Raw genomic sequence first — 12,898 nt, forward strand, 5'->3', positions numbered from 1 at the left:
CCTAATGGTTGGAAATCAGGTGCTTCCTCCCTGCACTGGAGAACAAGGCAAGATGATCCCTTTCACTGCTGTTTGAAACATGTACTAAAAGTCCTAGCTATGCAATAAGAAAAGGAAATAAAGCTATACAGACTGGGAAAAAAGAAATAAGATCATCTTTGTTTATAGATAATTTGATTGTTTATGGGAAAAATCTCAAAGAATCACTCCCCTCTCCAAAAGGACCCCCACAAAACCCAAAGCCTCCTAGAACTAATAAGTGATGACAGCAAGGTTGCGCAATACAGGGTTAATCCACAACAGTCCATCTCTTTCTTATGTAACAGCAAGGAAAATTAGAATTTGAAATTTAGGGGCACCTGAGTGGCTCAGTAGGTTAAGTGTCTGATTTCAGCTCAGGTCATGATCTCATGGTTCACAAGTTTGAGCCCTACGTCAGGCTCTGTGCTGACAGCTAAGAGCCTGGAGCCTGCTTTGGATTCTGTGTCTCCCTCTCTCTCTCTGCACCCCACCCCAAAAAAACATTAAAAAAAATTTTTTTCAATGTGCAAAAGATCTGAACTGTCAACTCACTGAAGAAGATACGAAGACGACAAATAAAGACTTTTCATCTTCATGTAAAGATGCTCAACATTGTATGTTACCAGGGAACTGATAACTGATTAAAATACCATTGTACATTTACTAGAATAGTAAATATCCAAAACCCTGACAATACTAAGGCTGGCAAGGATGTGGACCCACAGAAACTGCTGCTCATTGTTGGTGGAAATGCAAAATGGTATAGTCACTTTAAAAGATGGTCTGGTAGTTTCTTACAAAACTGAACATAGGTTACTGTAGAATCCAGCAATTGTGCTTCTGGATATTTACCCAGAGGAGCTGAAAACTTATGTCCCCACAAAAACCTACACATGAATGTCTATAGCACCTTTCTTCATAACTGCCCAAACTTGGAAGCAATCCAGATGTACTTCAATAGGTCAACAGTTAAACAAATATGATATATCCATACAATGGAGTATTATTCAGCAATAAAAAGAAATAAGCTATCAAGCCATGAAGAGCCATGGAGGAATCTTAAATGCATGAAAGCAGCCAATCTGAAAAAGCTATATACTGTTTGAGTCCAACTACATGATCTTCTTGGAAGAGGCAAAACTCTGAGACAGTAAAAATGTCAGTGGTCCCAGGGGTTCCTGAGAGAGGGGGGGAAAGGATGACTAGGTAGAGCACAGGGGATTTTTAAGTAGTGAAATTACACTGCATGATACTCTAATGGTGGGGACATGACATTGCACACTTGTCAAAACCCGGACAACTGTACCACACAGAGAGTAAACCTGTGGTAAACTACAGACTTAAGTTAATAATATTGTATTGTATTAATATTAATATTGTATTCATATTGATTCATCAATTGTAACAATTGTACATAAAATGTTAAGAACAAAAGAAACTGGGAGAAGAGGGAGAACTTTGTGTACAATTTTTCTGTAAACCTAAAACTACTTTAAAAAATAAAGCTTATTTTTTAAAAAAAGGGATAGAACTATACCTCAAAAGAGCCAATTTTACTGAATGTTCATTTAATAAAACAAATCCCAGACACATTCTACCAGAGATACAATTAAGTTTGCTAAGTGGATTTGTGAATTTATCTTTCCATTAAAATACTTCCTACTTAAACCTATGAAACCACACTCTAAACTTTACTCAGCCTCTCTTTTAATCCAAAATTAGAAGCCAGAATTTGCCTCCAGATAAAATCTGAAATCCTGCCCCCACAAGGAACGTATAAGTACTTGCATGTTTGCATTTACACACAATTTACTACACTATGAATGTATGTGCCTTTCTCTCCTGCTCTTTTTTTTTCATTTAAAAAAAAATTCTGTTTATTTATGAGAGATAGAGATAGCATGAGTGGGGGAGAGGCAGAGAGAGAGGGAGACACAGAACTAAGCAGGCCCTAGGCTCTGAGCTGTCAAGACAGAGCCTGATGTAGGGCTTGAACTCACAAACCATGAGATCATGACCTGAGCTGAAGTGGGACACTTAACGACTGAACCACCCAGGTGCCCCTCTCTGCTCTTTATCAACAGTGTTAATGATATACTTTTCATGATTTCCCATGGCATAGATCTTAACCCAATAGTAATATTTGGCTGTACCTAGTAAATTCTTATTTCCTTCCTAAGACATATACTAATTAAAATTGAAATTAAAAAAAAAAACCTATTCATTAAATAAACTCAAAAGCTTTATCAAGCTGGTAAAAAAAAAAACTTTAAAAGAGAAAATCAGCATCTCTATTTGATTCACAGATAATGAAAAACAAGGGCACTCAGTGAGATGAGTAATGGTATGGCCTTGTTGAAGCAATGGGCATGGAAAATGACTTGGCAGTTGCGTGTAAAGTACTTTATAGTTATCGTTTCTCACCCAAAATGCTTTCTTCCTCATCTCTGAAACATTGATTCTAAACAGATGGCATGATCATCTGTTAAAGACATTCAAGCCAAGAAAACAAGCAGAGCAGCTTATTTCCAATCATCATTATTATATTTGACTGGAAAACTCTATGAAATATGAAACATTCCTAAGGCAATTTTTCTTGGACAAAGCAAACATTTACGAAGGGCATACTATGTGCTCCTAAATGAATGAGAAACGGTGTCTGCTTTCTAAGAGCTTGGGACTAATGGAGATAAAAGCCATTCTGCCCTGTCAACCAAATGTAAAACCAAAGACCAAAGTCAGTGAGGTTGTTTATCATTAAAGAAAAAGGAACCAAGAAACAATTTGGGTTTCTTTAGTAATTCAATAGTATGATCATGACAGGCTAGGGTGATTTTACATCACTGAGAGAAAAAATATATAAATTCTTGGGAAACAGTGTTCCTTCACAAAGAGGTTAAGTATTCAGTTTTTGTAACCTGACTTTTTCCACAAAATATGTAAACCGAATTCTACCTGGGCAGAGGAACAAAGAAACAACAGAAAAAAAATAAAGCAACCTTTCACCGACCACGGATATGCCTCCTTAGAGAGTTAATCTGCTCTATTCCAGGATACACACTCAAATAAGGAATATTTTCTAGAATCAAAGAACCAAGGGTACAAGTTAAGCTAAATACTAAACTAATACAGGAAGGCATGTTTACAGTGTGTTTGTGTTATGGTCCACGTGCAGAAACTGGCCCATTTATAGAACTGTATCAAGTCACTCAAAACCAGGATGGTTGGCTTTAATTTCTGACGAGTGGTATAAACAAACCTGACCAAGTGGGATCTGGTTCTGCTTCCTTTCTAATGCATCTAACACAAGTGCTCAAAGACCTTAATGCTCCATAAGTATCTTCTAACGGGTTTCTGTGTTCTATTTATCTGTTTACTCCTAGTTAATGTCACATGTGCATCTCCAATGGATCATTATTCATTGGATATTAGTGTTTCTATACAACATGTATCTGATCTGAAAATCACAGACAGATTCCTCTGTTTGCAATCATACACAATCCTATTTACAAAGAGAATGATGGGCGCCATGTTAAAAGATTCATTTCAGAATGACAGACTAATTTGTAAATGACATACTAAAGGAAACAATTTTCTTTAGATCACATTGGAGCTAAAAGGCCTGAGGCAAAATGTTCTCAAAGCATGGTCCAGGAAACCAGGAGAATTTCTGAGACCATTTTAGAGTCTGTGAGATCAAAAATATTTTCATAATACTACTAAGCTGTTATCTCTCTTTTGTCTCTTATTGTCATTTTCTCATAACAGCAGATGGAGCTTTCCAGAGTCTCTAAGATTTGTGGTATCATAACAGCCTGATTGCAGAAATAAATGTGAGAATCCATCTGTCTTTTATTAACCTAGGCATCATCAACAGATACACACTAAGTGATCTGAGGTCTTGATAATCTTTAAGAGTATAAAGAAGTCTTGAGACTAAAGTCTTGAGAATGGTAGATTAGGGCACACTCATCTATATTAGTTTTCCCAGGAAACCTGGAAATAATTAACAATCTGGAAAAAAGTTTTAAAACTATGGCAGTTATGCTAGGAGAACAAATTTACTTATAAATGTCATTTCTAGGTTTCTGTTGCACTTACAGCTACTTAAACACCAAGAAAGGGAAAAAATTTCCTTAGAAAATATTTAATCCGGGGATGCCTGGGTGGCTCAGTTGGTTAAGCGTCGACTTCAGCTCAGGACATGATCTCATGGTTTGTGTGCTCATGGTTCTGTAGTCAGCACAGAGCCGGCTTCAGATCCTCTGTCCCCTTCCCTCTCTGCTCCTCCCCTTCTCATGCACGCACATGCATGCTCTCTCTCTTCCCCCAAAATAAACTTTAAATAATAAACATTAAAAATATACTCAAGCCGATCCATTAGTTTCAGAGACACAGTGGCAATATCAGGCCTAGAACCCAGATCCAGGTAGGAAGATAAAGCAAAAGATATGTAAATAAAACATATACAAGTTCTACCTCCGCTGTAAGAGAATGTGCACCTAACAAACCTCTCATTAAATAACATCTACAAGCTCTAGATAAAATACAAAAAGCTGCTACATGAGAATTCTGGAGATTGAGCAGTGACCGGAAAATTCTGGAGAGATTCATGACCTAATGCAAGCAACCAACATGCAGAGTGACTCTCCCCTTTTCTGTAGCTTTGTCCTGAGGGTGGCTGCAGTCAAACGCCAATGAAAGACAACTATCTCTCTGGCCAGAGGAACCAGGGGAAAGAGATCAGGCAATTAAGGCCATCAAAATGGAGGAAGCCAACAGAATGGGCACCCAGATTCTGTTTAAATTCAGTCTGAGTCTCGGAAGCCTAAACAATACATGCATGAGGCAAACAGAAAGCAGCTATGACTAAGGGTAAGAGTACTGAATTACATGAAATCTGAGCCAATGTCTACTGCAGGTATGGTAGCTAGAACCCAACCAAGTAAACCACCTGCTAAAATAACATTGAGGGGCGCCTTGGTGGCTCAATCAGTTAAGCTTCCAATTTTGGCTCAGGTCATGATCTCGCGGTTCATGCGTTCAAGCCCCGTGTCGAGCTATAGTGCTAACAGCTCAGAGCCTGGAGCCTGCTTCAGATTCCGTGTCTCCCTCTCTCTCTGTCCCTCCCTCACTCATGCTCTGTCTCTCTCTGTCTCAAAAATAAATAAACGTTAAAAAATTTTTTAAATAAAAACACGGATATTCTTCAGAGGAAAGTAACAAAATCCAGAGAATTCACAAAGTTATATTCACATTGTCCAGGAAACTATGTAGTATTACCCCCAACTTACGAAAAGCCAGAAAAATATGATTCGCTCTCCAGGGAAAAGACAACCCACAAACGGCAACCCCAAGATGACCCAGATATTAGAATTCAAAGACCTTAAAGTCACTCTTACAAATATGCTGAGTGAGAAACAGTAAAATATCCTTATATTGAATGAAAAGATATGAAATCTCAGCCAAGTACCAGAAAAAACAAAATACTCTCATAATGAATAAAAAGATATAAAATCTCAGTAGAGTACCAGAAAATATTAAAAATATTTAAAGCAGGAACTACTTCTTCTGGCCAAGGTGGGACAGGAAAAATGAATAGTGCTCAACTAATTTTACCAGGCTACCATAATCCTAATACCAATCTGATTAAGTGACTTAAAACACTGTGTTCCAATGTCCCTAATAAATATAGCATAAAAGCTCTTAAATTATTTCCAGATCAAGTCTACTAGCAAGATACAATAAAAGAGTAATACTGTAACCAATTCAGAGTTATTCCACAAATGTAATGTTAAACATCTGAAATTAAAGTGTAGAGAATTAAGGAGAAAAATCACATGGTCATTTCAACAGATGCAGACAAAGCATCAGAAATAATTCAATATCCATTCATGATAAAACTCTCAGAAACTAGGAGTAGGAGGGAACTTCCTAACACCAATAAAGGGCATTACTACCGTTATATTTAATTAAGAAAGGATGACTCATTTTCTCCTACGATTAGGAAGAAGGATTTCCCCTTGCATCACCTTTATTCATTATTGTATTGTATGTTCTAGCTACTGAAATAAGTCAGAAAAAAATAAATAATAAGAAGCACATAAGGCAGTCCAAGTTTGCAGGTATGACTATTTACACAGAAAATCTCAATAAATATACAAAATAACTACTAGAATTAAAAAATTAATATAACAAGACTACAAGATTCTAGGTTAATAAAAGGAAGTATATTCTTTAATTCTAGCAACAAACAGATGAGAAAAATTCAAAAACAATCCCATTTACAAGAATGCACTCCCAAAACTCCCATAAAATACTTAGGAACAGCTCTAACAAAAGATTTCCAAAATCTCTACAGTGAAGGCTGCAAGAAGATATTGAGAGAAATAAAGAAAAATCTAAATAAAAGAGATCTATGCTCTGTTTATGGAGCGGAGAACCTGCTAAGATGGCAATTCTCCACAAACTGATCTACAAATCTTTGTCAAAATTGCATCAGGACTCTTTTTTTTTTTGTAGAAACGGACAAATTGATCCTCAAATCACTTGGAAATACAAAGAACCTAGAAAACCCATAGGAATTTTTATAACAAGAACAAAATAGGAGGCCTAACCATTTGGTTTTAGGACAAGAGATCTATAATAGGAGAATTTGATATTGGGAAAGGTAGACCTACAGATCAGTGGAGCAAAACAGAAAATCCAGAAATAGATGAAGACATATTTGGTCAATTGACTTTAAAAAAACATTTCAAAACAGTTAAATTAGTAAAGAAAAGACTCTTCAACAAATGACGGTAAATCAGCGGCATATTCACATAGAAAAAAATTACTTCACTTAACTCCTCCAAAAAACTAGCATGAAATGGACCATAGGTCTAAATGTCAAGCCCAAAACTATAAAACTTCTAGAAAAAACACTAAAGAAATTTATGAGATTTTAGATTAGTCCAAGATCTTATAAAGAAAACAAAAAGCCCTACCAATAAAATAACATTAAAAAACACACTATTTCATTAAGCCTATAAATTTTTGCTTTTTAAAAAGCATCATTAAGAACATGAAAAGGCAAGCCACAGAATGTAAGAAAATATTCCCAACATACATATCAGAAAAAGGACTTGCATCCAGAAAAAAGAAAAATACAAACACACATGCAAATGTGTATGTTTACACATACTCTCTCTCCCTCCCTCTTCCTCTTTCTCTGTCCCCCTCTTCTCTCTCAAGCCCTAAAATAAGAAGACAGAACTCCCATTAAAACCTAAGGTGAAAAAACATGAAGCTATTTTACATGTATACTAGGAGTGAAAAATAAATAAATTACAGATAAGGTGAGCTAGGTTTCTCACTAACAGAAAAAAAGATACTACAAATAAACAAACTGAGGTAGAAGAATAAACTCTGTGGTGTTAGAGTTGAATGTATTAGTATGAAGTCATGTTTAGTTTAATACACATATAGATATTGTGTATACCAGCTCTGTCCACTGCAAGGGCCCAGAAGCAATTATAACCCAGTAGTCATAAGCATACCTAGTACCCAGATATTGATTTTAAATACCATTATCCAATGGAAGAAACAAGACGCCTTGGAAAAATGACTGATTCAGGGTTGAAACAGAGGTAACACAAGATGAGCCTAGATCATATAGTGCCAGAAATTTAAAAAGTGCTTTAAAAAACAAACAAATAAAAAAGAGAGGCAGGTCAAAAGGACATCCAACCTGAAAGAGCTCTCAATGTCACAAGGTGAGCAAGAACATAAATAACACAGTATTTGATTATAACTGAAAGTAAAAGATAAATATATACAAGTTCATACTCATGAATAAATAAATAAATGGGGTAGGACAAATCTTCCTCACAAAGAATTCTAAATAACATATGTAGGCAGTCTTCCCTCAGGAGGAGGAGTGTAAGTCCCCTCTACTGGAGTGTAGGCTGGACCTAGTATCTTGCTTTCAAAAAATTGAATATGGAAAAAAATACTCCAAAGGAGAGTATAGTGGATAAACCTAGGAACACCACCTTAACCAAGTAGTGATTAAGGTAAATATCAACAGGGATTAAGTAATGGTGATTTAAATGCAAGAAGGAATGAGAAACTGTCATTGATCAGAGAAGCCTAGGAAGACAATGTGGTATCCTGGGCTGGATACTGAAACAGTGAATTCAGGCTAATCATGGCAAAACAACAGACAAATCCCAATCACAGGATATTCTATAAAATACTTGTCTAGTTTTCCTCAAAACTGTCAAAGTCATTAAAGACAATGAAAGTCTGAGAAATTTTCACAAACAAGAAGAGTCTAAGGGAGCAGGACTACTAAATGTAATGTGGTTTTCTTCAGAGGATTCTGGAACAGAAAAGAACATTAGGTGAAGATTAAGGAAATTTGGAGAAAGCATAGATTTTAGTTAATGATGATTTATCAGTATAGGTTCATTAATTATAATAAATGTATCATTAAGGTAAAATGTTAATAACAGGAGAAACTGGCTGTAGGGTATACACTTTGTACTATCTTTGTAATAATTCTCTACATCTACTATGGTTATAAAATAGTCTAGTTATTTTTTAAAAAGACATTAGTGGAAACACTGGTAAAACTTGAATAAAGCCCACAGTTAATGGTAACGTATCAATATTAGCTTCTTAGTTTGTTGTTGTACCATGTTAAATGTAACATGGTTATAGAAGAGGTTAATATTAGGGGAAACTGGATGAAAGTTATATGGAAACCCTCTGAATATCTTTGCAAATTTTCTGCAAATATGAACAGTTTATTTTTATGGACAAAAATACTTAAACTTACACTTCCTAAAGAATACACAAGTGACCAATAAAGATATGAAAAATGTTTACCATAGAAACGCTTTATAAACTAAGAAGACACTATACACCCTCAAGAACAGCTAAAATTAAAGAGACTAACCTCTTAAATGAAATGGACAAATCCTTGAAAAATGTAAGCTACTAAACTGAAGCTCACTCAAGAAGGAGATAACTTCAGGAACCTACAGATACTAAAGAACTGAACTCCTACTTCAAAACACACAAAGAAAATTCCAGGTCCAGATGGCTTCACTGGTAAATTCTACCATAGGTTTAAAAAATAATTCCAATTCAACACCTATTCTTCCAGAAAACAGAAGAAAAAGCACCTCCCAACTCACTGGTTGTAGCCAACATTACCCTGACAATAAGACACACAAAGAGATTCTAAGAAAACAAAACTACAGACCAGACCAATATCCTTAATGAATATAGATGCAAAAATCCTTCAAACATTTTAGCAAATTGAATCTGGCAATATACATAAAAAATAATTCCTCATCAACATGAGGGGCTTTCCCCAGGAATGCAAAGTTGGATTAACATTCAAAAACCAATGTATTTCACCACCATAATACAAAACAAAAAAAAAAAAAAATACAATTATCAATGGATATAGGGAAGGCATTTGACAAAATCTAAAACATATGGGCAAAAATTCAAGATGACAACGGCAGAAATTTCATAAGAAACAAATAAATGTCAAAAAGATACGTTGGCCATTAATGTAGTTTGAGAAGATGCTAAATCTTTTAAAAGCCATCAAGTATGAACTCAAGTTCTTATAAGAGAGTTACATTTGATCTTAGAAAGTAATCTGATTTCTTTTTTTTCTTGTTTTTAAACATTTATTTATTTTTGAAAGACAGAGAGAGACAGAGCACTAGTGGGGGAGAGGCAGTGAAAAAGAGGGAGACACAGAATCTGAAGCAGGCTCCAGGCTCTGAGTTGTCAACACAGAGCCTGATGTGGGGCTGGAACCCATAAACTGAGATCATGACCTGAGCCGGGGTCGAATGCTTAACTGAATGAGCCACCCAGGCGCCCCCAAAGTAATCTGATTTCTTTCAGCATTAAGGGGACATTATATTTAGGCTAAAATTAAAGTCGATTCTTAAAAATTGAAAATGCTTGGGTTAGAGTATGATGACCTTAGGCCAGTTTTGAAAGGGAATGAGGAAAAAAGGTAATAGTTAAGTTTCTCACTTGCTACAGGTAAACGTTAAAGTAGAAAATTAACAAGTACATGGCATTACGCCCTGAAAGAAGACAAGTAAAACAAACTTTGTCTCTACTTGTCAAATGATTATGGGAAAACTGCTTCCTTTCTTCAGGCCTCATTCTCTATCCTTTAGTATAAGGAGAGTAGGCTTGTTTAAAAAAAAAAGAAAAGAAAAAAAGAATGTACGGGCCCAGAATGGTGTCACTTAGATCGAGTTCCCTAACCGGTGCTTATTATGTAATCTAAATGCATTTCAACCTCCTCTAGAAATGGCCAGCTAGGAATTTTTCAGTCTGTGTCAAAGAGTCTGACCCTTAGGCTTCTGTATCCCCACAAAAAAGATGGGGCAATCTGTATGATAAGACCCTTTGCTTTTCCCCAAAGAGGCGGGCCTTGCCTGGAACAATCCTCTCTTTTGCTAATAACTTTCTCACTCCTGCCCTTCTATAAGAACCTTCCACCATTTAACTTGCTAGATGAGGTATGGCCCTACTGATTCATGAATCATTTGAAAAAGCCAAGTAGATATTCAAATTTACTTGGTTGAATTTTATTATTTAACATGATAGATTTATTCCTAAGTTCAATATTCACTGAGCACCTACTGTGTGTCAAACACTTTTCTAGACATGGTGAATACATCAGTGAAGAAAAACAGACAAAAATCCCTACCCTCATAGAGTTTAGAGAGATAAAGTACATATGTAACTTTAAAGTATACAGCATGTTAAAGGGTAATAAATACTAGGAGAAAACTAAAACATGGAAGGGGGTTGAGTGTGCCAAAGAAGGTTGGTTTTAGTAGGGTTATAGGGCAACTAGATGATTTCTAGGTTCACTTTCAGTTCAAAAATCAATGCTTTTCTTCTATGTTGACCAGGCAGCATAAAAACACACAGTGAACCTCTGAACTTGACCTCTTTAAACTCATACATTCTATCACCTTGCTCTCTGTGTCACCACTTATATTTTAGAAAAATAGGATTAAACATACATTTTTCCATACTGAGACAAAACATATGCTGTCATTTAATGAAATAAGTAATTTCCCAGTCTTGCTTCAGGGAGATGAAAATAAGAAAGAAAGAAAAAAGTCCTAGCAATTTCTCCTCAGACAAACGTTCTAAAAATGTGCCATTTCTGTACACTAGAGAAAGGATTAAAATTATGTTTTTTTTCTCCTTTTCCAATATATCTGTGGTCTGGAATTTCTTCCTTTACTGAACCTAAGTTAAAACAAGAGGTGGTTTAACAGCTTCTCCAAAATGGAAGATTTTCCATAGGCAAGAAAAGTCATGAATAAATATTACTACTATAGTTATTGCAGCTACCATATTTTGTGTGCCTGCTATGTGCCAGGTACAGCACTAGTCATTTTATATATTAGGTTGAATTATATGAAACTGCCATTTATAGGTCAAAATCAGCAATTTTGTATAGCTTAAATATACTGTCATCCATTAACTTCAAATTCCATGACAGAGAAGTCTGTGTAAGTGGTTAACTGCATTGCTTTTCTATAGTTCATCTTAATTATTATCTTGAGCAAATCTTTAGCTTATGTTTGGAGATAAAAAGGCTTTCTCCTAAGTTGGTATGCTATAAATGACACCAGGAAGATACTGCCCATCTGTGATAATGAGTTAGTAAAAAAAACAACAAAAAAAAAACAAAACAAAACAAAAAAAAAAACACCTCAAAGAGTTTTAGCTAGGACTTAATATGAGCACTCATATCATCGAAAGCTGTCCATATCCATAGCCATGGGGTTTCATTTCGAGAAAAGCTCAATTTATTAGTTATGCCCACTAGTCTGCTTAAAGACAGAATCTTTATTCCAAAATTAGTATTTTTTAAAATAATTAATTTAGAAAAGAGTCTAGAGAAACCCCCAAATTATACTAATATCTTAAATCTGTCCATTTGGGTTGGAATTTCTATTTCTTTGGAAATGCCTCATCAAAAGAATCTTTCCCAAAAGAGAACACTAGCCACAAACCAGCTTATTAAGTTTACTCCAAGTAATTTTAAGTTCATCTTTTAAAAGGAGATTGGTCCCTAAAGGTTTTTGTTTTCTCTTTTGGCAGCTATATCTCATTCACTATACAGTTTGTATCTAGAGTTCACATTAGTAAGACATTAATAAAATAGCTTTTAATTGTTTTCTAAGTAATTGTATGTAGTCTAAAGTTTCATCTAGCGGAAGAAGGCAGGTCCTTTTTTTGCATGTTACATTAGGAGATGGGAGAGTGTTTTCCCACATTTAAATGCCAATATAAGTCTCAGTGAAACATTAAAAGAAAAATAACTACCTAAATAGAGCTTTTTGGAAAAAATTAATATAAGAAGAATATGATGATCAAGGAATCTAAACAAGTAAATATATATAAAAACCTACCAACTCATTGCTTGTAGATGTGAGTCTTAGCTTTTCTTCAATTTCCTTTCCAATTTTCTGAACAGTTACCTGAGTCTGTTTAATTGCACACTGGGCTCTATGAAGCCTAGAAATAAAAGTTACAGAAAAATTCAAGTGAGTTAACTATAAATTCTCAACACAGAGACATATATGGAATAAACAAGAGACATAAATGGAACAAAATGAGGACAAATCTTCCAGGATAAACAGAACTAGTAATGAACTCAAACTGATCAATTCTCTCGTGTATCTATAATGAAATAACAGGGATTACAATGTGCCCTTAAAACACCCTTTTGGGACATCTGGGTGGCTCAGTTGGTTAAACATCCGACTATTAATTTCAGCTCAAGTCATGATCTCATGGTTTAGGAGATCAAGCCCCAAGTCTGTGC

General features: G+C 35.3%; 1 protein-coding gene across 2 annotated transcripts in view; it reads right to left on the bottom strand.

Annotated features, from left to right (window-relative positions):
* Nucleotides 1–12,898, bottom strand: part of UVRAG (UV radiation resistance associated) — a 286,243-nt gene that overhangs the window by 149,007 nt on the left and 124,338 nt on the right. For both annotated transcript variants that reach the window (XM_077776339.1, XM_077776334.1), the window contains one exon: nt 12,483–12,588. In XM_077776339.1, the coding sequence (XP_077632465.1) occupies nt 12,483–12,588 (106 nt within the window). The remainder of the gene's footprint in view (nt 1–12,482; nt 12,589–12,898) is intronic.

This window comes from Crocuta crocuta, unplaced genomic scaffold (assembly GCF_008692635.1).
Source record: "Crocuta crocuta isolate KB4526 unplaced genomic scaffold, BGI_CrCroc_1.0 scaffold271, whole genome shotgun sequence".
In the NCBI taxonomy this organism is placed as follows: Eukaryota; Metazoa; Chordata; class Mammalia; order Carnivora; family Hyaenidae; genus Crocuta; species Crocuta crocuta.